The sequence below is a fragment of the Orycteropus afer genome, unplaced genomic scaffold (assembly GCF_000298275.1).
Source record: "Orycteropus afer afer isolate SDZICR_OR568_19922 unplaced genomic scaffold, OryAfe1.0 scaffold00032, whole genome shotgun sequence".
NCBI classification, from domain to species: Eukaryota; Metazoa; Chordata; class Mammalia; order Tubulidentata; family Orycteropodidae; genus Orycteropus; species Orycteropus afer.
Window position 1 is genome coordinate 6,518,572 of NW_006921619.1, and position 25,542 is coordinate 6,544,113.

Consider the following 25,542-nt stretch of genomic DNA (forward strand, 5'->3'; position numbering starts at 1 on the left):
CTATTTCCTCTCTGTGAAACGGGACTTATAATATCCACTTTATCGAGCTCTTGCAAGCTGCGGAAAGATACAATTACATGTAATGCCCCAGCAGAGAGCCTGACACATGTATACATAAGGGGTCACTAAATATTTCTTCTCTGTGCTTTTATTTCCCTTGGTAACCAGAGGGAAGTAGAGAAGGTAGCAAGTTTGAGGCCTGGAAGAATGGGAGGTGGAAGGGAGTTGAAGCTACTATGGACCAAACTCCCTGCGAGGGCCATTCAGCTGCTAAATAAAGACATAGGGTCACTGAGGATCTGGGAAAACCAGAAGGGCTTTAGGAAATTGGAAGAGAGAGTGTGAGAAGCAGGTCCATCCACTGGACAAATACTTTCAGAGCATCTACTCAGTACTAGGAGTCCATAGGTGGTGCAATAGAGTATGTGCTTGACTACTAACTGAAAAGCTGGTGGATCAAACCCACCCAGAGGCACCTTGGAAGAAAGGCCTGGTCATATGCTTCATAGTCACAGCCATGAAACCCTATAGAGCAGTTCTAGTCTGCAACACATGGGATCATCATGAGTCAGAATAGACTGCATGCCAACTTGTTTTCTTCTTAAATCTGTGCTACAGTTTGTTCTAGGCCTTCAGGATACACTTGCAACTTACCTTTTCCTTAGGAAAATAGATAGTAAACAACTGCATAAGTAAATAAACAAACAAGATAATAGCAGATGGTGAAAAGCACTGTGACAGAAATGAAACAGGGTGGTCCAAGAAGGCCTCTGAGATGAGGGTCAGCAGAAGAGATGATGGGCAGAGGTGGTGGCCAGGAAAGATCCTTTCAACTTCCAGCGAGACTTGTTGATGGGCTCTGAAGTCTACTCTGGGCCTTGGCAGGTGCTCACCGCCTATCTGGATTACATGGAGGAGCTGGGGGTGCTGCTGGGTGGATGGCCAGCCTCCACGCGGGAGCAGATGCAGCAGGTGCTGGAGCTGGAGATACAGTTGGCCAACATCACCGTGCCCCAGGACCAGCGGCGTGATGAGGAGAAGATCTATCACAAGATGAGCATTGCTGAGCTGCAGGTGGGGCAGGCAGAGGACCAGAGAGAGCTGGGAGGGGCCAACTCCTGGCACAGACATTCCAGCTTCCCTTCATGCCATCTACCCAAGGCAGCAATGCTTTCCTCATTTCCTTGCTTTTTGGAGTTTCCCAGCTGCACCATTGCTATCCTGGAAAGAGATGTGGTATCGTTTAAGGCCACCTGTCACTGGGCAATCCTTTGGTCTCTTTCCTGTTTCCTGTATGTATGTATGGAGGCACAACCAAACCGAAACCAAACTCACTGCCATCGAATCAATTCCTACTTGCAGTGACCCCACTGGGTTTCCAAAGCTGTAAATCTTTATGGAAGCTGACTGCCTCATCTTTCTTCCACACAGTGACTGGGAGTTCAAACCACCGACCTTTTGGTTGGCAGCCAGATGCCTTAATCACTATGCCACCAGAGCTCCTTATGGAGGCACCGTGATGTTAAAAAAGTCTATAACAGCTTGTACAAGATGCCCACAAATCAGAATAGATACTGGAGAACTCTTACTGTGCCAGGCATATCAACCCTTTGATAATGGAGAAGTTGAGGTGGTCCTAGGGAAGGGGCCAAGTATGCTTGTACCCTGGGGGCCTCAGGGGAGTGGTATTGTATTAACTGTTATGAAAATATTTGAATATCTGTGCCCTAGCTGAATATCACACACAGATGGTTTTCCACCTGTGTACATATAGGAAGTGGTTGGGCTCCCAGATTGAGGAGTGCTCAGGCCTGGAAAAAGGTTTATTGCAGGAAGGGGTCACCAAGCAGCCAGTAGCTGTTGCCATGGCAATGGGAAGGATTCCAAGGTGGCAGCATACCAGTGGGGGAAGGGTCTGCTGGAAGCCAGGCTACAGGCAGGGAGGCTTGAGGGTTATTTTATTTTATTTTATTTTTTTGCTCCTAGGTCCTGGCACCCTCCGTAGACTGGCTTGAGTTCTTGTCTTCCTTGCTGTCACCGCTGGAGCTGAGTGACTCTGAGCCTGTGGTGGTTTATGGGATGGATTATTTGCAGCAGGTGTCAGAGCTCATCAACCGCACAGAGCCAAGGTGGGGAGGAGCCCAAGATGCAGAGGGTATGGCTCAGGACTCTGTGGAGGTCCTGGGCAGGGACAGGGCATAGGGGACGGGTACAGCCAGACACAGAGCAGCATTTGATGAGGGAGCTGGGTCTTCTAAACATTCAAAAAGAATGTCTGCAGGCTATTCTCCCTAGAGAATAGGATGCCAGCTCACTTGGAATCTTTATTCCCACACCTTGCTTCACCTGACTTCTATAGGCAGGTGTGTGGTCCCAGGACGAGAGGGAGGGATCCTGGGACAGCTCCCACCCATGCCTCTCAGGACTCCTGCTGCCTGCTTGTTCCTGGGACTGCCCCTTCTTATGTTCTCTTCTAAATACCAGCATCCTGAACAATTACCTGATTTGGAACCTGGTGCAGAAGACAACCTCCAGCCTTGACCGGAGCTTTGAGTCTGCACAAGAGAAGCTGCTGGAGACGCTCTATGGCACCAAGAAGGTGAGCACTCTTGACTCTGCCCCCAACTTCTGATCCAATGTAGCTAATATGTGTGTCAGGTGGCATTTACCTTATGATATAGTTGGAGCACAGAGTTTGGAATCACACCAACTTGAGTTCTAATCCCATCTTGTCCATTTTTTAACCTTATGGGGCCTTGGAAATATTCTCCAGCCTTTCTGACTCTCCATTTCCTGGTCTTTAAAACAGGAACACCTTGCAGGGTTGTCATGAAGATTAACTGGGTTAATGTTAAGTGAAGCTTACCTACATTCATGGTACAGATAGGCAGTCCGCTTGGATGATGATAATGAATAAGTACAGTTCTTAGTTTTATGGTGCCCCATTAAGTGGAGGAAGTGGACATGCAAACAAACACACATTTTGGGGTGATCAAACTAAACCAAACCTACTGTCATCGAGTCGATTCCAACTCTTAGTGACCCTATAGGACAAAGTAGAACTCCCCCGTAAGGTTTCCAAGGCTATACAACTTTACAAAAGTAGACTGCTACATTCATCTTTCTCCCATGGAGTGCCTAGTGGGTTTGGTTAGCAGCTGGATACTTTACTACTGCATCCCCAGAGCTCCTTTTGGGGTGATAGATAGTCACATTATATGAAAGACCTTTGTACTATAGGATACAAGTGGGGACAGCACAGGAAAGTCTCCGAGGAGGTGACATTTTCAAAAAGTGTTCACAAAAAGGGCAGGAGGGAATGGCATTCCAGGCAGAAGGAACAGTATATGAAAATTCCTAGAAGCCAGACAGAGCAGCTTTTGTTCTGTTTTCAGCTTGAACACAGGGCGGCAGAGAGGCTGAGGTTTGTGAGTTGGATGAGGGGCAGGCCATGATGAGACCATAATACTGTGCTAAGTTTGGCCTTTCAGGGTTGGGGAACCATGGGATCGCTTTAAGCAGAGTAACATGGCTAGGTTTATGTATTAAATGATCTCTCTGGCAGCGAAGTGGAGGGGATTGGGGGACCTGAGCATAGCACCAGGAGTCTTGTTAGAAGGTGTTTGCAATCTTCAGGCAAGAGATGATAGTGTTCTAAGGCAGGGCAGTGGCAATGGAGTGGACAGGAGAGATTAGGACACTTGTGTACATATAGAAATTGGTGATGGATTGAATGTGGGGGTAGAGATGGAGCAAGTTGGGATGACTCCCAGGTTTCTGATGTGGGGAACTGGATATGAGACTGAGATATGGAATTGAGCAAAGAAACTTCTGGACCCCATTGGGCTCTTAGAAACTTCAGAGGAGGAGACTGTTGGGAAGAACAGCAGCACCCTGCTGAGGACTGCTGTCCACTGCTGAGGCGGCACTCTGAGATACTGCCTTTCATTTTTCCTGGAGTCCTTTGGGAGAGATGACAAACCAAAACCCAGAGCTAAGAGGCCCTCAGACTGGAGGACAGAGCCGACTCTGAGAGGCCTGACTCTTTGTCCCTTGACAGTCCTGCATGCCAAGATGGCAGACCTGTATCTCCAACACGGATGACGCCCTGGGCTTTGCTCTGGGCTCCCTCTTCGTGAAGGCCACATTCGACCGGCAAAGCAAGGAAATTGTGAGTTGCCATGCTTCTTTCAACACTATCCTTTGTTTTATTGAAAATTCACTGTCCAGCATATTTTAGGGCAATAAATGTAAGGTATTTAAAAAAAAAATTTGCTGTTATTTATGTGTATACATATAGAAAAAAAAAACTGACATGAAGTTCATCAACAAATTAACAATAGCTGCTTTGGGTGGTGAGAGTGTGAGGAATTCTTTTGTCCTTTATAGTTTTCTGTGTTTTCCAAATTTTCTACAATGCGCTTATGTTACTTGAATAACTAGAAAAAATAAATTTATTTATTGGGTGATGATAATGGATATATTTAAACTATTACCTACAAAAGTGTCTGTGATAAAGTTGTTTATAATAGGGAGAAATGAAACCAATTTATATGTCTGATCACAGGGGAATGGAAAAATAAATAGTGGCTCGGATGGATTATTAAGCAATCTTAAAGCTGATGATATATTCTTAAGTGAAAAAATGGCAGGTAACAAAAAAATATATATGTTGCACAGAATACTTACATATTTATCTGGGCAAAGAAAATACTAGAAAGAGATCATCAAAATGTTAAGAAAAAGATTCATCTCTGAGATGAATCATAAATGACATCTACTTTCCTCTGTCAGCTCTTACCAACTTACCAAGGTTTTTACTACCCATGCCTTCCTTTCATAATCAGATAAATATCAATACAGTATATTAAAATCATATTCATTTAATTAACTGATTGTAAATTAAAATTTTAATTCATTAGTAAGCCACCCACCATCCCAGTACCTTCACAAATCGTGTTTCCTTCCCATCCTTTCCAGCTTGGCCTTATTTCATGAGTGGGGCACTCTCATGTGCTCCCCTGCAGCAGGGAGAAGTGATGCTTTAAGTGCAGATGGGAGGCTGACTTGTGTTCCTGCCCTCCTAGGCAGAGGGGATGATTAGTGAGATCCGTTCAGCCTTTGAGAAAGCCCTGGGACAGCTGGTTTGGATGGATGAGAAGACCCGCCAGGCAGCCAAGGAGAAAGTGAGCAGTGGCTGGAGTTGGGGCGCCATCTTGAGGTGTGGATGGAGGATAGTTTTATCAAGAGCTTGACCAGTTAACCATTTGCCTTCGAGTTAATTCTGATTCGTGGCAACACTGCATGTGTCAGAGTAGAACTGCATTCGTTTTCAGAGACTAAATTTTTGAAAGTAGATCACTAAGACCTCCTTCCGAGGTCCCTCTGTGTGGGCATGAACCTCCAGCCTTTCAGTTAGCAGCACATTAACTGTTTGTACCACCCAGGGACTCCTGAAGAGAGTGAAACCTTTAACTTGGTCTCTTCAGGCAGATGCCATCTACGACATGATTGGCTTCCCAGACTTCATCCTGGAACCCAAAGAGCTGGATGATATTTATGATGGGGTGAGTTTCTCTGCTCACCAGTATAGAACTTCAGCCTTGGGGGGAGCACTGTTCTCTAGGTTCAGTAATTGGGGTTCAAGCACTGAAAAGGAAAGAGATGTTTGTTGGTTCTTAGTTGCTAACTCTTGGCCAGGCTGCAGGTCTGATAGGGAAATAAGTGCTTACAAACCAGGGATTTGGAGTCAAACCTGAACCAAATCCTTTTTCTGTGCCTAAATAACTGTGTAGCCTTGGATAAGTTACATAACCTTATTGAATCTCAACTTTTCATCTGTAAGATGGGGATCCTATTTGTATTTACATCATAGAGTTTTTGTAAGAACAAAAGGAGGCAGTGTGTTAAAAAATATGCCACCTGCAACATAAGTAATCTTTAAATATTAGCAGTTATTATATATTATTCTGTATACGTGAAGTCATTGAACCACAATGCCGTAAATTAGATATTTACTCCCATTTTATAGTTGGGGAAACTGAGGCTCAGAGAGGTGCTAATTAGTGGCCAAGCTGGGACTACTATGCCCTCCGACATGTCCTCTTGCATGGTTTCTACTTCCCATCACTCCCATAGTATGAAGTCTCTGAAGATTCCTTCTTCCAGAACATGCTGAATTTATACAATTTCTCTGCTAAGGTGATGGCTGACCAGCTCCGCAAACCTCCCAGCCGGGACCAGTGAGAATCGGGGGCCGCAGGCACCTGGGGCAATATTGAGAGGTGGGGGGAGGTTTCCGGGACTGGGTGAGGGGTGGCAAGACTGATCTTGGACCAGAGGCACCAGGCCATTGCAATTGATAGATCAGGACTGCTGGGCTGGGAGGGGCATCAGGAGGGTCAGGACCATCTGAGCCTCAGCCTCCTTCTCCTGCAGGTGGAGCATGACCCCCCAGACAGTGAATGCCTACTACCTTCCAACCAAGAATGAGATTGTCTTCCCTGCTGGCATCCTACAGGCCCCGTTCTATGCTCGCAACCACCCTAAGTACATCTGAGTCAAGAGAAAACCTGGATCCTGGGCCTGGGCATCTGGGTGCATTGGGAGCAGGGCTGAAGGTGGGAGTCAGATGTCTCCTTATCATGAACTCATCCAGTATTTTTTATCCACCAGGGCCCTGAACTTTGGTGGCATCGGCGTGGTGATGGGCCATGAGTTGACACATGCCTTTGATGACCAAGGTATGGGCCCATGGAGTTGTCCCTCAAACCTAGAATTCACACTGGCTCCTGCAAGGCCTTGGGATGTTGAAGGCCAGGCTCACAGGGGTCTTGAGTCTGTGGACCAGAGCTAATGGGGCCCTCCAGCCTGAAAGGGGTGAGGTCTATTTTGGTGGAGTGCAAAGGTGAGTTCTCCCCAGGGCGTGAGTATGACAAGGAAGGGAACCTGCGGCCCTGGTGGCAGAATGAGTCCCTGGCGGCCTTCCGGAACCACACAGCCTGCATGGAGGAGCAGTATAGCCAGTACCAGGTCAACGGGGAGAGGCTCAACGGCCGCCAGACACTGGGGGAAAACATCGCTGACAACGGGGGGCTTAAGGCTGCCTATAATGTGAGTGGCCTGGCCAGCCCTCCAGTGGCTGAGTCCCACCCACATGGTGGGAAGGGCACTGGGTGGAGGTGGGCAGGCCCTGATGGACTTGCTGCCCACTGTGCCCGGCCCCAGGCTTACAAAACGTGGCTGAGAAAGCATGGGGAGGAGCAGCAGCTGCCAGCCGTGGGGCTCACCAACCACCAGCTCTTCTTTGTGGGATTTGCCCAGGTATTGCCCCCCACCCTGGGTGGCCTGGGGTCTGCCCTTCTTTCCCACTCATTCCCTCCTACGTGTGATAGAGAAAGAATTCTGGGGCATATAGGAGAGGGGCTGGAAAATGGGCTGAAGTTGGGACGTGGAAGGTGTGCTGGAGCCTCTTCACTGGGACCCACAAAAGCAGTCTGAGGCCTGAGGAGGGAGAGTTCTTCCATAGCATTTCACAGATCTCAACGGGCAGGGCTACCCTGCTTGAGCGGTGAGGGCTAGAGAGGGATAGGAGCTTCAGGATGTTCCTGGGAGCTAGTTAAGGCAAAGGAAACTAAAGCTAGGGAGACAAAATGGCTCCCCAAAGAGCCACCCAGGATAAAGGAAGTGACAGGGCTAGGACTCAGGTAGGATCCCCTCTAGGTACTTTTCACCACCATACCAGGCAGCCTCTGGGGGCTCTGCTTTTCCTCCTCAGACATGTCCATTCTGGCAGCCCAATGCCCAGGGCAGCTTTGAAAGGCCTTCAAGGGGTATGGGAGGGTGGGTACATTCCCTCCCCTTGCTGACAGTGAAGGGGTTGGGGTGGAGATGCTGGCTGAGCCCTGCCCAGTCTTCCTGAGGCTTAGAGAAAGCAGGGCTAGAGCCCTCCTGAGCTGGGGGCTGGGGCAGTAGTGGTTTGTGCCCTTAGGATACCTCCACTGAAGCAGATTCTGTGGCCCTGCCCTACACTGGACACCATATGTCCCTGTGTCTGTCCTGGCCCACAGGTGTGGTGCTCAGTCCGCACACCAGAGAGCTCTCACGAGGGGCTGGTGACCGACCCCCACAGCCCTGCCCGCTTCCGTGTGCTGGGCACTCTCTCCAACTCCCGTGACTTCCTGCGGCACTTCGGCTGCCCTGTCGGCTCCCCCATGAACCCAGGGCAGCTGTGTGAGGTGTGGTAGACCTGGGTGGGGGAGAAATGGTCGGCTGTCCCCAGGATCTGGGACAGCTGGCCCTGTGAGGCTGTTTGTTCTGGGACTAGGAGAAGGGAAATGCAGGCTGGGCTGTGCCCAGCCCTTCCACACCACAAATGACATATAAGTTCCAGTCCCTCCTCAACCACCACATTGTGCCTCTGCTTTGGGGGTGCCCCTGTCTCCAGCAGAGCCCCCACCACTCACTGTGACATTCTTCTGTGTCACCTTGTCTGGGTATCCACATGAAGGAGGCCTGGAGTGGGGTCTCACCAGCTTCCACAGGAAGGAGTCTGCCTCTTCTGGTGCCAGGCTCACTCGGTTTGGTGGCTGCAGGGCCTGCTGTGCCTGCCCACTCTAGCCATGCAGAGCCTGGGTGGTGTGCCTCGAGACTTCTCCCCCAGGCTGACCCAATGATCACTTGGGAGTGGATTCAGCTACCTATAGCCCTTCCTGTAGCTCAGGGGCTGCCCCCTATGCTCCTCATGCTGCTGCTGCTCCCAACACTGCTGCCACCCCTCACTGATAGACCAACTGTGCTTGGTTCTTAGTGGACGTCTAAGGGCCTTAAAAACCTTCCTCTGCCTCTCTGCTTCCCTGGGCTAAACGGGAACGTGTGTAGCATAGGGCATGCTGTCGCCTGTATCTTAGGGCAAAAGTCTTAGGGGTGACTGATTCTCCTTGGGCCAAGAAAGAAAGCAGATAAAGCAGGGAGTGGAAGGACAGAGTTTATTTTTACAGGGAAGAGGGTGGGGAGGGAATGGTCTAGGCCCTGTAGGACCTTGTGCCAATAAATAGATATGCATCTATCAGCCTGTCTCTTCTTTCAGTCTTGTTTTCATTTATTCATTTACTCATCCAACCAATATTTATTGAGCACTTACTGGACGTTGTTGTTGTAGTTGTTATGTGCCATCAAGTTGGACCTGACTCATAGCTACCCCTCCTTGGGTTTCCCAGGCAGTATCACTATGGAAGTAGATTGCCCCATCTTCCTTCCAAGGAGTGGCTGGTGGGTTTGAACCGCCAGCCTTCTGGTTAGCAGTCAAGGTCCTTAGGCACTATGCTACCAGAGCTCCCTACTGGACATTAGACACTCATTTATTCAGTCATCAGACATAGCAGATTGAGATTTGAAGCCCAGAAAAGACAGAAAGAGAGACAGTGTAGAGGAATGGAATGATGTCGAATCTGGCTGGGTAGAGTATGTCTTCTCACTGTGGTCATTTCCCCATTGCCAGCTACTTGACAGCTGCAAGAATTTTCTGCTCCTCTACTGGCGCATGCTGCTGGGCCTGACAGAGTCTGGATAACTACTAGGCCAGGGTCAACTTGGAAGGTGGTTGACGCTTACTTACCCTGCAATGGAGGGAAGGCCTGGCCAAGGCATGCACTCCCCAGAGCTAAAGCACCAGCCTCTGCTTGTAGCTGAGAAGACAAGGATTTCTCCATGACCTCATAGGTTCAGAGCTCCCAAGTCACTCATTCCACCTACACACACTCTTCAAGGCCTCCCAAGTGTCAGGCACAGAGACTACAAATATGGCTGCTACTCTCCAGCACCAGGGAGGGAAAGGGAACATTTATGGAATACCTCTTGTGTTCCAGGCATCTGGGCTAGGTGGTTCCTTTCTTTCTTCATTTATTCATTTATCCATCCATAGGTTTATTTCCTTAGTGTATTGACTACCAGCAATGTGCCAGGCACCGATGATGCAAAGATGAATAGCATGGTTCCTTCCCTCAGACACTCATCTGGTAGCTCTTTCACTGTCCTGAGCTCATTGACTCCTCAGCGGCCATATTTTTAAGTGCTCTAGTTTCCATTTTATAGACCTAGCCTTAGCCACATTACAGCAGACAAAGAGATCTGGATTGAAATTGGTCTGAGCTTAAATCTGTTATCTAACTTCTATGAACCTGTTTCTTCATCTGTAAAATGAGAACTAGCAGAACAATGGAAACTGAATATTCCCCAAGGTGTGGGAAGGGGTGAGTTTATTGAGTCTGGAAGGAGAAGAATGAAATTTTGAGTGATTGCCGCTGGGGTGCTTGGTCTCTCAGTGATGGCACCAGTAGGTGTATCATAGCCTGAATCCTGTCCCAGCCCTTTAGAACATCAGACTATCCCCATAAAGAGCTGCATGTGGGCCTCTGTCATGTTACCCAGAAGTGCTGACTCCTCACCAAGAAAAGAAAACAGCCGTCAGGAAGGAAGTGGCCTCTGGAACTCCAAGATGAAGGAAAAGCATGGGCTGAGCCTCTGACTGCACAACCTCAAGAGGGGCAGCAAAGTGCACTGGGAAGAGCAGGCCCATCTGGCTCTAGCACTGCCACCCACCTCTGTGTGACACTAGACATAGCTCATCCCTTTTCAGGTCTCAGTGTCTTCAGCAGTCTGTACAATAAATATGTTAGATGAGAAGATCTGAGGCCTGTCCATTTTTAATGTTTTAAGAGATGAATTAAAGGGCTCAGCAAATTCCAGAACCTGAAGAGATACTAAGAAGTAAGATTTCCAAAGTTCAGGTGTTACCTAGAAGGTGAGATTTATAATGTCAGAGGCCACCATGACTGAGCAGAGGTGTTTGGCAGGAGAACTCTAACTCTTCCCTTCACACTGATTTCAGATGCCAGCTTAGGACCCTGATCAGCAATTTGATGCCAATGTGGTGTTCAAGCTCCATATTTTCAAAAAAGGTCAAAGTGTCAAATAATAATAAAAATAAAAAGCAGCTTTCACTTACTGTGTCCCTACTTTGCTTAAGACTGTGCTAAGCACTTTAAAAATATTATCTCATTAAAATCCCACCACAACTTATAAGTAAATTCTATCATTGTGTCCATTTTACAGGTAAAAGACCTAAGAAAAAAGATTATGTAACTTTCAATGTCAGGATGAAAACAAAACTCCCTGCTATTGGATAGGTTTCATTAAAGTCAGATTTGGAACTGTGATCCAAATGCTATCAATCACCATCGTTGAGTCTTCTAACTCATGATAGAGTTTAGACTCAAGCAAAGACATCTGTGTTCTGGGCAATTTCATCAGGCTTCTGAGTAGGACTGCCACCATCAGGTATATTTCTGTGCCACTCAGCTCCCCTGCACCAGGCATGTGTGACAACCAAGCAGTTGCAGGAAACTGAAGCTCATGTGGAGCTGAAATTAAGCCAAGTAGGATCTATTTATTGAGTACTCTGTGGGTACGTAGTCCCACGGGGTAGGCAGAGTGCAAAAATGGCATGGGGGGTGGCATCCTCTGACCTCGTCTGACTTCAAAGGGGGAGAAAGAAGGACCAACAGCAACAGCCCAAAGCTGATTCCAAGAAGGTGGAAGTCAGACATGCTACCACTCTCCAAACTTCAGCAATTCCAATACCATCCGTCCCTCTCATGGCACTCACTACTTCTCTGCTGTGTTCAATAATTTGTTGTAATGGCCACACAGAAATCACAGACAATATTCATGATTATGGGATTATTGCAACAGATTATAATTCAGGTTCAGGAATGCTTAGGATACAATTTTTCGATCAGAACAGCCTATCCTTGCCCATGGCAGAAAGCACACCACTCTTTGTCTGTCAGCTTCTCGGCCTGGCCTCTGCTCTGCTCAGGCAAGTGATACAAAGCTCTTTTAGCTCTGCTGATAGATGCTCCCCACACCTCCAGCAAGCCTCCTGCCCAAAGACACTCAGCTTTCTCATTTCTGGCCTGTAAGCCCACTGCTTGCCACTTGGTCTCTTGGTTCTGCTGCTGCTGTCTCTGCCAGTCTATCTGTCCATCTGTCTGCCATCGTCTCAGCGCAGGGATCTCAGGTCCAAGGATGTGCTCACTTCCAGCTCTTCCCTGTCATGATGGTAGTGAGATTCCCCTTCTGCCTCTGGCAAAATGACAAAACTGACCAGTCTCCATATTAGGGTTCCACACCTTAGTTCCATGGCCCACCTCCACAAGGATGCCACAAACCTTATTTACATTGCTAACAAGCTATCCAATTCCCTTGGTGGGTCACAAGCACCTTATATTCACCTTATATGATCATCTGGTGGGAGTCACAAAGACCGTGACTCGAAGAGCCATACCAAGTGATTGACTGCACCACACAAAGTGAACATCAGGTCAGAGATGTAACCTTCATCCACAGTAGCCCCAATAGGCTCATCACATCAGTGATATGCTCCAGTGTGTTGAGACAGAGAGGGAATAAAGGATGGTGGTCCTCATTGGACACATGATTACAATTGTTGGTGAAGTGCTAGGCCATGCCCTGCCCTGTCCCATGAGGAAGTTTGACTAAGTCTTCTGTAAGTTAAGGTAACATATGCCAAGTAATGTGATTCTACCCTTTGTAGCACTCTGGAAATGCTTTTAGAGCCCCCCATAAAACAAGCACAGGTTCAGTGGGTCTATCATGACTCATAAATGGAGAACCCTGAAAATAATTTCCCAATGCCCAGCTCTGGACACCAAAGAGAATCTCTGATGGGCTATTATTATACACAAAGATGATCTGAAGATGAGTGTAAAGCCATTCATTCATTCATCCAACAAATATTTGCCAAGGCCTACCACAAACCAGGCATCATGCTGGGTGTTAGATGAATAAGACAGTTCCTGTCCTCCAGGAGCTCACATTTAGGGCAGGAGAATTTGCCAAGTATAATGGGAGTTTCTGAGTGGCACAAATAGTTAAGCACTGGACTACTAAAAGAAAAGTTGGCAGTTCAAACCCACCCAGAGTCTTATTTAAATAAGACCAGGTGATCTGCTTCTAAAATGTCATAGCCTTGAAAATTCTATGGAGTAGTTCTACTCTATACACTTGGAGTTGTGGTGAGTTGGAATTGACTCAAAGACAACTAACAACAATATGGTGGGATAAGAGAAGAAATGACCCATTTGGTATGACAGGGCAGGAAAAGCTTCCTAGTTAGGGGTCATTGAGCTGGAGCTCAGAAGATGGGAGAATTTGCTAGTTGAAAACCATGAACGGTATTTCATACAGAAGGAATGCTGTTGTTGTTGTGTGCTATCGAGTCGGACCCGACTCATAGAGACCCCCTCCTTGGGTTTCCAAGACAGTATCACTATGGAAGTAGATTGCCCAACCTTCCTTCCGAGGAGAGCACTCTGAAAAGGCTGATCATCTTGAAGGGCAGGGCATGTTTAGAAATGGTGAAATGTTTAGGATGACCAGAAGAGGGTGAATGAAAGAGGCATATGAGTCTTGAAAAGAGTAGTAGTCATAGCAGATATGAAAAAGAGTAGACTGTAACATCTGTCAGTCCTGAGAATTAACAGTAAGAAGGCCCACAGTACAATCTGGCTGGTTGAAGAACACAAAGAAAGGAATAACCTACTGGAAACAGTGTAATACTATGCCCTGCCAGGGGCACTTCTGGCATGATGCAGACAATGACTGTGGGTTGGATGGTTCTTAGATGAGTAGAACCGTCCATAAAATGTGTACCTATACATCTCAGACTATAGATTAGGGGCAGCATGGCAAGTTTGTGGATGAAATTTGAAGGAGGGCGGTAAGATAATGGGTAATGGTAACGGGTGGGTCCATGATTGGCCAAATGTAGGAGAAAGTACTCATGGGAAGGCAGTTTTACTGAAATGGAGCTTAAGGGAGGATTTCAAAGGGAGGTGAGAGAAGATCTGCAGGTTATCATGGGGTCTTGAAAATAATGGTCAGATATTTACATCTAGCTAGAAAGGCTTGGAAGGAGCTCTGGTGGCATACTGGGAAAGACATTCGGCTACAAAACAGAAGGTCAGTTGTTCAAACGCACCAGCTGCTCTGCAGAAGAAAGATGAAGCAATATACTTCTGCAAAGATTTACAGCCTTGGAAACCCAATGAAAGTCTCTATAAGTCAGAATTGACTTGATGACAGTGGGTTTTTTGGGTTACAGAGGCTTGGGGACAAGAGTGCTTGGAGGTAGGGAGCAAGGAACATGACTGTGTACTTCAGATGTGTATCTCAGAACATGTATCTTTGTGTCTTAGTTATCTAGTGCTGCTATAACAGAAATATCACAAGTGGGTGGCTTTAACAGAGACTTATTTTCTCACAGTTAGGTGGCTAGAAGCCTGAAATCTAGGCTCCAGCTCAAGGGGAAGTCGTTCTGTCCCTGTTGGCTCTGGGGAAAGATTCTTGTCTCTTTAGCTTCTGTTTTCTGGTTCCTTGGAGATCTCTATGTGGCTTGGCATCTATCTTCCCCCACCTCAGCTTGCTCCTTTTATATCTTGTAAGAGATTGACTCAAAACACACCCTACATTAATCCTGCCTCATTAACATACAAGATGATCCATTCCCAAATGAGAATATAACCACAGGCATAGAGTTTAGAGTTTAGAATACAATTTTTTTGGGGACAACTGAATCCATAACATGCTGATTTGAGGGAGTGGAAAATAAAATAACAACCAGCCCCCTTTCTAATTCCCAGGCACCCAGCTAGGTACTTTGTATACATCATCTCATTGTATTCTTATACCTTATAAGGGAGATACTTCATCACTCACAACTTATCACCCACGAAGGCAGAAATCAAGCTCAGAGAGCTTAGGTAGTTGACCCAAGTCTCACAGCTGGTGAATAGCAGAATTTGGTTTGAAACATTTGGTTGGTCTGTCTCTAAACTTGTGTTCCCCTGCCTCACCCTCAATTTTTTATTTTGAAACTACAGAGAAGTTGAAACATAGTCCAACAAACATTCATACAGTCTTCATCTGGTTTCACCAACTGTTAACTGTCTGTGCTTTTTGCTACTTCATCCCATCTCCCCTAGGGTACTGGATATGACTGGTATATAGAACAAATATGAGATGATAGAACTCATGGAAAAAGGAGAGACTTAGGAGAAATCTCTCTACAGATTATTGAATAAAGCATAATAATGTATGGACATCTGGAAGCCAGAGCTATGATAGACAGAAAAACTATAAACTGCCTACCTTTTGTCAATTGACCAGGGCTGGGGGAGGCATTGGCAATGGAAATGGAAAAACATCTCTAAAATATAAATACTGAATGGAAAAGAGCAGCAGGTCTTTTTAAATGGGCTTCAAGTTTTCACATCTGTATCTATACAAATATCTAGCCAATGTTCATTTAATGTTAACTACACTATGCTAGGTGTTTTTGATTGTTTGGTTTTGTTTTGTGTTTTTGATTTTTACAAACATTTTCTGTATTCTTTAATGCATCAGAACACATGAAATGAGACTCCAGGTCAAATGCTGAATGACCTTCATCTGGTCCTACCAGATGAAGAAGGAAATAATGACTTTCTCTTTTCTGACTTTCTACCACACATGGCCCACACATGGCCAAGCTGAAGAAGAAACTTTGGGGTTTGCCTGAAGCAGTCAAGGGCTTGGAAGCTTGAAAGATGTAGGTTCAAATCCTGATCTTATTACTTACTATGTGATGAGATGTTTCAATAAATGAATTCAATGCTAGAAGCACTAACTTGTATATATACCAAGAAATTTGAAAGACAGCTACTTGCCCAACTGACTGGAAGAGATCTGTATTTGTGCCCATTCCAAAGAAAGGTGATCAAATAGAATGTGACAATTATCAAACAATATCATTAATAATACACACAAGTAATATTTTGCTGAAAAAAAATTGAAAATATTTACAGCAGCTCATAGAGAACTGCCAGAAATTCAAGCTGGATTCAGAATAGGACATGGAACAAGGGATATTATTGCTGATCTCAGATGAATCTTGGCTGAAAGCAGAAAATACCAGAAAGATGTCTACCTGTGTTTTAATGACTATGCAAATGCATTCCACTATGTGGATCATAACAAATTATGAATAGCATTGTGAAGAATGGGAATTCCAGAACACTTAATTGTGCTCATGTGGAACTTATACATAGACCAAGAGGCAGTCATTTGAACAGTATAAGGGCATAGTGCATGATTTAAAATCAGGAAAGGTATGTGTTGTAGTTGTATCTTTTCACCAAAGTTATTCAATCTTTATGCTGAGCAAATAATCTGAGAAGATGGACTATACGAAGAAGAACATGGCACCAAAATTGGAAGTACACTCATTACCAACCTGCTATATGCAGATGACACAACCTTTCTTGCTGAAAGTGATGATGACTTGAAGCACTTACTGATGAAGATCAAGAACTACAGCCTTGACTACAAGGACTGCAAGTATGGATTACACCTGAAAAAAGGACAAAGAAGGTCCCATCCTCATCTGACCTCTAACTTCACAAGAGGGAGACAGAATCACCATCAGCAGCCCAAGGCTTATTCCTATGAGACCAGACATGCCACCACCCTCCAGCCTTTTTATCAATTATAACACTGACCATCCCTCCCAGGGTACTCACTACTTCTCTACTGGGCTCTATAATTCGTTGTAATGTCCACACAGAACTCACAGACAATACTCATGATTATGGGATTTTAGGGAAGGAACAGATTACAATTCAGGTTCAAGTACCCTCTCAGGATACAGTTCTTCAATCAGGACAGTCTTCCTCTGCTATGCTCTTGAGCATGCCTCTCTGGCCCTTGGCCTCTGCCCTGCTTGGGCAAGTGTATTACAAAGCTCTTTTAGCTTTGCTGATAGGTACAGCTATGTGTGCCCCACTCTGCTAGCAAGCTTACTGCCCAAAGGCACTCAGCTTTCTCACTCTGTGGGCTAGGAAGCCCACCACTCTCTCTCATGGCCTCTTCATTCCACTGCCTCTGTCTTTCAGCCAGGTGTCTCTGCCAAGGAAGTCCAGTGCAAGGATCTTGGGTCCAAGGATGTACTCCATTCTACCTCCGGCTCTTCTCTCTTGATGGCAATGAGATTCCCCCTTTTTGTCTCTAGGAAGGCTCATTTTAAACTTAGCAGAATGATGGACCTAACCAATCTCTATGTTAGAGTTCCATACACCTTATTTGCATGGTCCCATTCAGTAATTTGGTGGAAGTCACAAAGACCATAGCTAGAAAAGCCATACTAAGTAATTCACTGCACCACAAATGTATGAAATCTATTCTTCAGATGGTCTCTAAATTCAGGTGGGACATAATCAAGGTCGTATTTTGGCTCTCGTGGACTTGTTTTAATTTTCTTCAACTTCAACTTCAACTTGCATAGGAGCAATTGATGGTCTGTTTCACAGTCAACTCCTGGCCTTGTTCTGACTGATGACACTGAGCTTCTTCATCATCTCTTTCCACAGATGTATTGTTGGTGTTGTTGTTAGGTGCCATCAAGTCATCTCCAACTCATAGTGACCCTATGCACAGCAGAACAAAATACTGCCCAGTCCTGTGCCAGCCTCACAATCCTTGTTATACCTGAGCCCATCTTTGCAGCCACTGTGTCAATCCATCTCACTGAGGGCCTTCCCTTTTTTTGTTGACCCTCCACTTTACCAAACATGATATCCTTCTCCAAGGAATGGTTCCTTCTGACAACATGACCAAAGTAAGTGAGATGAAATCTGGCCGGTCTCGCTTCCAAAGAGCATTCTGGCTACACTTCTTCCAGGACAGATTGTTAGCACTTTTAGCAGTCCATGTTACTCTTAGCATTCTTCTCCAACACCACAACTCAAAAGCATCAACTCTTCTTTGGTCTTCCGTATTCACTGTCCAGCTCTTACATGTATAAGAGGCGATTGATAATACCATGGCTTGGGTTAGGCACACCTTAGTCTTCAAAGAGATATCTTTGTTCTTCATCACTTGGAATAGGTCTTTTGCAGCAGATTTGCTCAAAGCAATACGTCATCTGATATCTTAACTGCTGCTTCCATTGGTGTTGATTGTAGAAACAAGTAATATAAAGTCCTTGACAACTTCAATCTTTTCTCCATCCATCATGAAACTGTTTATTGGACCAGTTGTGAAGATTTTTGTTTTCTAAATATTGAGGTGTAATCCATACTGCAGACTGTAGTCTTTAATCTTCATCACATGTAGTCAATTTGATTCCTGTGTATTCCATCTGATGAGGTCCACATGCATAGTTGCTGTTTATGTTGTTGTTTATGTTCTACCCAGGTGGGGTGAAATCAATAAATAAAATCCTATGCTGCAGCTCTAAGTTCTGAAGCTAAAAGCAGAACAAAACAAGGTATTTGCACTCAGTCTGGCATTTCCTCACTACTTGTATTAGAAAGGTTGTAACTGACACTTTTTTCAGGAGTATGTTTAAGTGATCACATGTGGTTCTTATAATCGTTTGAGATTGATACAGTTAGGTCCATTTTACAGAAAAAACTAAGTCTTGGAAATAAATAACAATCAGACATCACATGTTGTTGTTGTTGGGTGCTGCTGAGTTGGTTCTTACTCATCCAATCCATATACAGCAGTAATATCCCTTGTTCCATGTCCTTTTCTACCCAGTTCTATGCCATCCTTACAATTGTTGCAATGCTTGAGCCCATTGTTATAGCCACTATGTCAATCCATCTTGTTGAAGGTCTTCCCCTTTTTTGCTGACCCTCTACTTTACCAAGCATGATATCTTTCTCCAGGGATTGGTCCCTCCTGGTAACATGACCAAAGTATGAAAGATTGCCCTCATTTCTAAGGAGCATTCTGGCTGTACTTCTTCCAAGACAGACTTGTTAGTTCTTCTGGCAGTCCCTGGTAAATTCAATATTCTTCACCAATATCCTAATCAAATACATCAATTCTTCAGTCTTCCTTATTCATTGTCCAGTTTTTGTATGCATGTGAGGTGACTGAAAATACTGTGGCTTGGGTCAGGGGCATCTTATTCTTCAAAGTGAGATCATTGGTCTTTAAAGAGGTCTTTTGCAGCAGATTTGCCCAATGCAATAATACATTGTTTGATTTCTTGACTGCTGCTTTTATGTGCATTGATTGTGGACCCAAGTAAAAGGGAATCCTTGATAACTGCAATCTTTTCTCTGTTTATCTTTAGGTTGCATATTGGTCCAGTTGTGAGGATTTTTGTTTTCTTTATGTGAAGGTGTTGTGATGCAGTGACTTGCATGATATGGCTTTTCTAGCCTTGTTCTTTGTGACTCCCACCAGATTACTGAGTGGAACTACTCAAATATAGGGGGATTGGATAGCTTCTAATAATGTAAATATGGTACATGGCACCCTTGTGAGGGTAGGGTCATGCAAATGAGGTATATGAAACTCTAATGTGAGTTTTGCCATGCTGCTGGGCTTAAAATATGGCCTCCTAGAGGCAGAAAAGGGGATCTCACTGCTATCAAGAGAGAAGAACCAGAGAGGTAAGAGTGGAGCATGTCCTTGGACTCAAGATCCATGAGCTGGACCTCCTTGGCAGAAAGACAGCAGAGACAACAGGCAGAGACGACCAGCTGAAGAACCAAGGGGCAAGAGACAGAGTGGTGGGCTTGCCGTACACAGAGCAAGAAAGCTGAGTGCCTTTGGGCAGGAGGCTTGCTGGCAAAGTGGGGTGCAAGTAGATGTATCTTTCAGCAGAGCTAAAAGAGCTTTGTAAGGCCAAGAGGCCAAAGACTAGGGAGGCATGCCCGAGGATATAGCAGAGGGACTGTTCTGATCAAAGAATTGTACCCTGAGAGCATTCCTGAACCTTAATTGTAGCCTGTAACTACCCTAACAAACCTCATAATCATAAGTATTGTCTGTGAGTTCTGTGTGGCCATTGCAACAAATTATTGAACCTAGTAGAGAAGTCAGAAGGTTTCCACTGTCTAAGTCTTTGAGAAGTGGATGGCCCCTTCATTTTTCCAACTCTGTATTGCACTGGGCAAATCTGCTGCAAAAGACGTCTTTCAAGTGCTGAAGAGCGAAGATATCTCTTTGAAGACTAAGGCATGCCTAACCCAAACCATGGCATTTTCAATTGCCTCATATGCATGTGAAAACTGGACAATGAGTAAGGAAGACCAAAGAAGAGTTGATGCTTTTGAGTTGTGGCGTTTGTGAAGAATATGAAAAGTACCATGGACTGCCAAAAAACAAACAAATTTGTCCTGGAAGAAGTGCAGCTGCAACACTCCTTGGTAGCAAGAATGGCCAGACTTCATCTCACCTACTTTGGTCATGTGGTCAGAAGAGACTAGTCCCTGGAGGAGGATATCATGCTCGGTAAAGTGGAGGGTCAAGGCAAGGCCCTCAACAAGATGGATTTAGTGGCTGCAATGATGGGTTCAGGTATAGTGAGGATTGTGAGGCTGGCGCAGCACAGGGCAGTGTTTTGTTCTATTGTACATAGGGTCACTATGAGTCGGAGCTGACTTGACGGCACCTAACAACAACACAACAGTAGAGAAGTCATGAGTTTCATGGGAAGGATGGTTGATGCCCTCAGGCATGCCTCCCTAGCTGTGCTAGGCTGGATTCTCTAGAGAAACAAAACCAGTAAAGCTTGTATATATAGAGAGAGAGAAATTTATCTTAGGAAAATGGCTCACACACTTATAGAAGCTGGCAAGTCCAAAGTTCTTGGATCAAATGTCAAGCTGGAGGCTTTTCCTGACTCTTGTATCTGCAGGGGCTGAGGAGCTCAAGTTTGGCAGGCAATATACTGGCTGTTGACTCCAACGAATGACAAATCCAAGATCTCCAGGCCGAATGGTGGATTGTTCGCTCACAGACAGTTGTAGGCAGCACAACAGAATCCCGATCCACAGAAAAATGTCTCTTTTCTCAGGATGTCCATAAATATACTGGAAGCAGGCCACACCCCTAGGGAAACTCCCTTTCAATGGATTGGCTGTTCAAAACATATTCATCTGATCCCATCAAGAAGAATATGTCTGAAATACAGGAGATTCTTTAGGACGTCTCTTAGTACTACCATGCCCTGTGATTAAAGTCAATGGAAAATTACAGCAACCCAATTCTGATATGACTGCTAATGGCCCAGACCCTTCAGGAATGAAGGTTTGGGTTACCCCACCAGGCAAAGAATCACAACCAGCTGGTGCTTGCTGAGGGCAAGGGAAATACAGAATGGGTGGTGGAAGAAGGTAGTTCTGTATATCAGCTACGACCATGTGACCAGTTGCAGAAATGAGGACTGTGATTGTTATATTTCTTCATTGTATATGTGCATCAAATATTTTTGTTTCCTTCTGTTATGAACTGTGAAATGTAAATAAGGTTAGTGCATTTCGATTGTACATGTGTTAGTGTATCATGTTAGGCACAAATACGACTTTATAATTGTCCTTATTTAGAGATTATATATGGTTGAGAAGATGTGTACAACTGCCAAGTTGACAAGGGGTGGACTGTGATAGTTGGAGCTGTGTGTCAACTTGGCTGGACCACAATTCTGTGTGGTTTAAGCAATTGTGATGTTAGACATGCTAGGTGGTGATATTATGTAAAGATGTTAGGCATTCTTTACCTCCATTATGTAAAGTCAATCCAATTTCCCCTTGGTAATCAGGATCTATCACACCAGATAGTACAGAAATGCCCTTCTTTGTCTGTTGATCCAGAGGCATGAGGAAGCCAAAATGGCCGGGTGGCATTCTTAATTTCCAGTTCAATGCAATCAGTATTGTGTCTCCAGGTGGGAGTGTTTCTCCCTTTGGGACTAAGATCTCCAGACCCACAGAGCATAGAGTAGCAGAGACAGGAAGCAAAAATTTTTTGAGTGGGTGACTAAGGGTAATAGTGAGTGGTACCACTCCCGTTTCAACCCCTTGGTTCCTGGACCCGTGAATCCTGGCTATTGGAGAGACAGAACCATATATTAGACACTGGTTTAGAGCATATACAGCCTCCTGGAGAACATTGCCCCAACCCTTCAAGGTATTGCCACCTAGCTGGCACCGTAATTGTGTTTTCAGGAGGCCATTCCATTGTTCTATCAAGCCAGCTGCTTCAGGATAATGGGGAACATGGCAAGACCAGTGAATTCCATGAGCATAGGCCCATTGCTGCACTTCATTTGCTGTGAAGTGAGTCCCTTGATCCAAAGCAATGCTGTGTGGGATACCATGATGGTGGATAAGGCATTCAGTAAGTCCACGGATGGTAGTTTTGGCAGAAGCATTGCGTGCAGGAAGGTGAATCTATATCCAGAATAATTATCTATTCCAGTAAGAACAAAACACTGTCCTTTCCATGATGGAAGTGGTCCAATGTAATCAACATGCCACCTTGTTGCTGGCTGATCACCCCGAGGAATGCCTTTTCATATTGCGGACTCAGTGTTGGTCTCTGCTGCTGTCAGATTGGGCGCTCATCAGTGGCAGTAGCTAACATCCCTGGTAAGTGAGAGTCCATGTTGCTGAGCCCATGCATAACCTCCATCCCAGCCACCATGGCCACTTTGTTTATGAGCCCATTGAGCAATGACAGGAGTAGCTGGGGATAAAAGATGGCTGGTTTCCACCAAACGTGTCATCCTACCCACCTGATTGTTAAAGTCCTCCTCTGCCGAGGTCACCTTTTGGTGGGCATTCACATGAGACACAAATATCTTTACTCCTTTGGCCCATTCAGAGAGATCTGTCCACATACCTCTTCCCCATACATCCTTATCACCAGTCTTCCAATCATGCTTCTTCCAAGTCCCAGACCATCCAGCTAAGCCATTAGCCACAGCTTATGAATCTGTATATAATTGCACATCTGGCCATTTCTTATTCCATGCAAAGTGAATAGCCATATGCATGGCTCAGACTTCTGAGGATTTTCCTTCACCACTGTCCTTTAAGGAAGTCCCAGAAAGGGGCTGCAGTGTCGCTGCTGTCCATTTTTGAGTTGTGCCTCCATATCGCGCAGAACCATCTGTAAACCAGGCACGAGTTTTCTCTTCCTCAGTCAACTGCTCATAAAGACTTCCCCATGAGGCCATAGGTATAGACTGGGAGAGGGAAGGTAATGTGACTGGAGTGGAGACTGTAGGCATTTAGGCCACTTCCTCATGCAACTTACTTGTGCCTTCAGGTCCTGCTTGAGCCCGATCTCTGATATACCACTTCCATTTAATGATGGAGTGCTGCTGTGCATGACTAACTTTATGACTCTGTTGGTCAGACAACACCCAGTTCATGATGGGCAGCTCAGGCCTCATGGTAACTTGGTGGCCCATGGTTAGGGGTTCAGTCTCTACTAAAGCCTAGTAAGCCAAAAGCTGTTTCTCAAAAGTAGAGTAGTTATCTGCAGAGGATGGCAGGGCTTTGCTCCAAAATCCCAAGGGTCTGTGTTGCAATTCACCAATAGGGACCAGCCAAAGACTCCAAACAGCATCTCTATCTACTACAGACACTTCAAGCACCATTGGATCAGCTAGATCATGTGGCCCAAGTGGCACAGCAGCCCGCATGGCAGCCTGAACCTGTTGCAGAGCCTTCTGTTGTTCTGGGCCCCACTCAAAACTAGCAGCTTTCTGAGTCACTTGATAAATAGGCTGCAGCAACACATCCAAATGAGGAATATGTTGCCTCCAGAATCCAAAGAGGCCCACCAGACATTGTGCCTCCTTTTTAGTTGTGAGGGAAGCCAGATACAATAACTTATCCTTCACTTTAGTAGGAATATCTCAACATGCCCCACACCAATGGACCCCTAGAAATTTCACTGAGGTGGAAGGTGCTTGAATTTTTGTTGGGTTAATTTCTCAACCTCTGGCATGCATATGTCTCACCAATAAGTCTAGAGTTATTGATACTTCTTTACTAGGTCCAATCAGCATAATGTCATCAATATAATGGGCCAGTGTAATGTCTTGTGGAAGGGAATGGTGATCAAGATCCCTACGGACTAAATTATGACATAGTGCTGGGGAGTTGATTTACCCCTGAGGAAGGACAGTGTAAGTATACTGTTGGTCTTGCCAGCTGAAAGCAAACTGCTTCTGACAGTCCTTTGAAATTGGTATCGAGAAAAAGCATTGGCCAGATCAATAGCTGCATACCAAGTACCAGATGTACTAATTTGCTCAAGCAATGAAACCACATCAGGAACAGCAGCTGCAATTGGAGTCACCACCTGATTAAGTTTATGATAATCTACTGTCATTCTCCAAGATCCATCTGTTTTTTGCACAGGCCAAATAGGTGAATTAAATGGGGATGTGGTGGGAATCACCACCCCTGCATCCCTCAAGTCCTTGATGGTGGCAGTAATCTCTGCAACCCCTCCAGGGATGCGGTATTGCTTTTGGTTTACTATTTTTGTAGGTAGAGCCAGTTCTAATGGCTTCCACTTGGCTTTTCCTACCATAATAGCCCTTACTCCACATGTCAGAGAGCCAATGTGGGAATTCTGACAATTGCTGAGTTTATCTATTCCAATTATGCATTCTGGCACTGGGAAAATCACCACAGGATGGGTTTGGGGACCCACTGGACCCACTGTGAGACACACCTCGGCTAAGACTCCATCAATAATGTGACCTCCATATGCCCCCACTCTGACTAGTGGGCCACAATGATGCTTTGGGTCTCCTGGAATTAGTGTCAATTCAGAGCCAGTGTCCAGTAATCCCCAAAAAGTCTGATTATTTCCTTTTCCCCAATGATCAGTCACTCTTGTAAAAGGCCTCAGATCCCTTTGGAGAAGGGTGAGAGAAAGATTGACATTATAGATTTTTGGCAATGTAGTGGAGCCTTTCTCAAAGGGACCTGGCCTTCCCTTCATTCGAGGAGTTGTGGGTCTGTAAACTGACTCAAGTCTGGGAATTGATTGAGAGATCATGACTCTGTATTCTTGCAGTTCAATCTAGGTTGCTGTTCACATGACCTAGAGTTCTTCTGTCTATACAGATCAAGTAAATATTTAGTAGGCTTGCCATGTATTTCATTACTAGGAACACCATGAGCAAGCAGCCAATGTCATAATTCCACACGAGTCAGACTATTCTGATTACTGTTCCGACTCTACTGTCCATTATGGTAACCATACCCACCTTGCCTTTGTGGATTATTGCTGCCACTTGGCCCCTACTGCCACAGAGTCCACTCAGCCCCATTGTAGTTAAGTGTCTTAGTTCAATTAATGCAGTTCCCACTGTCAAATCAGGTTTACATAAAATAGCAATCACAGCAGTTTTCAAGGATGCTGGAGCTCCCTTCACAAATTCATTCCTCACCCAACTGGTGAAAGGCTGGACTGGTGTCTTCTGGACTCTCCATTTCCGGCTCTAGGGGTCTAATCCGATAAATCCATTCTAACAGGCCAATTTCCCTAAGCCTCTGGATACCTTCTTCTACATTATACCAAGGCAGGTCTGGTACTTCAACTTGACTTAAGGTAGGCCACTGCATAATCCATGCTTCAGTAAGTCAACCAAATAAA

General features: G+C 45.4%; 1 protein-coding gene across 1 annotated transcript in view; it reads left to right on the forward strand.

Annotated features, from left to right (window-relative positions):
* LOC103192871 (endothelin-converting enzyme 2) overlaps positions 1–8,246 on the forward strand; it is a 38,988-nt gene extending 30,742 nt beyond the window's left edge. Inside the window, exons 9-20 of the mRNA XM_007935933.2 lie at positions 886–1,074; positions 1,987–2,129; positions 2,485–2,599; positions 4,061–4,171; positions 5,088–5,186; positions 5,490–5,567; positions 6,139–6,242; positions 6,439–6,549; positions 6,676–6,743; positions 6,923–7,113; positions 7,228–7,323; positions 8,070–8,246. Of these exons, the coding sequence (XP_007934124.1) occupies positions 886–1,074; positions 1,987–2,129; positions 2,485–2,599; positions 4,061–4,171; positions 5,088–5,186; positions 5,490–5,567; positions 6,139–6,242; positions 6,439–6,549; positions 6,676–6,743; positions 6,923–7,113; positions 7,228–7,323; positions 8,070–8,246 (1,482 nt within the window). The remainder of the gene's footprint in view (positions 1–885; positions 1,075–1,986; positions 2,130–2,484; positions 2,600–4,060; positions 4,172–5,087; positions 5,187–5,489; positions 5,568–6,138; positions 6,243–6,438; positions 6,550–6,675; positions 6,744–6,922; positions 7,114–7,227; positions 7,324–8,069) is intronic.
* The last annotated feature ends 17,296 nt before the right edge of the window (positions 8,247–25,542 follow it).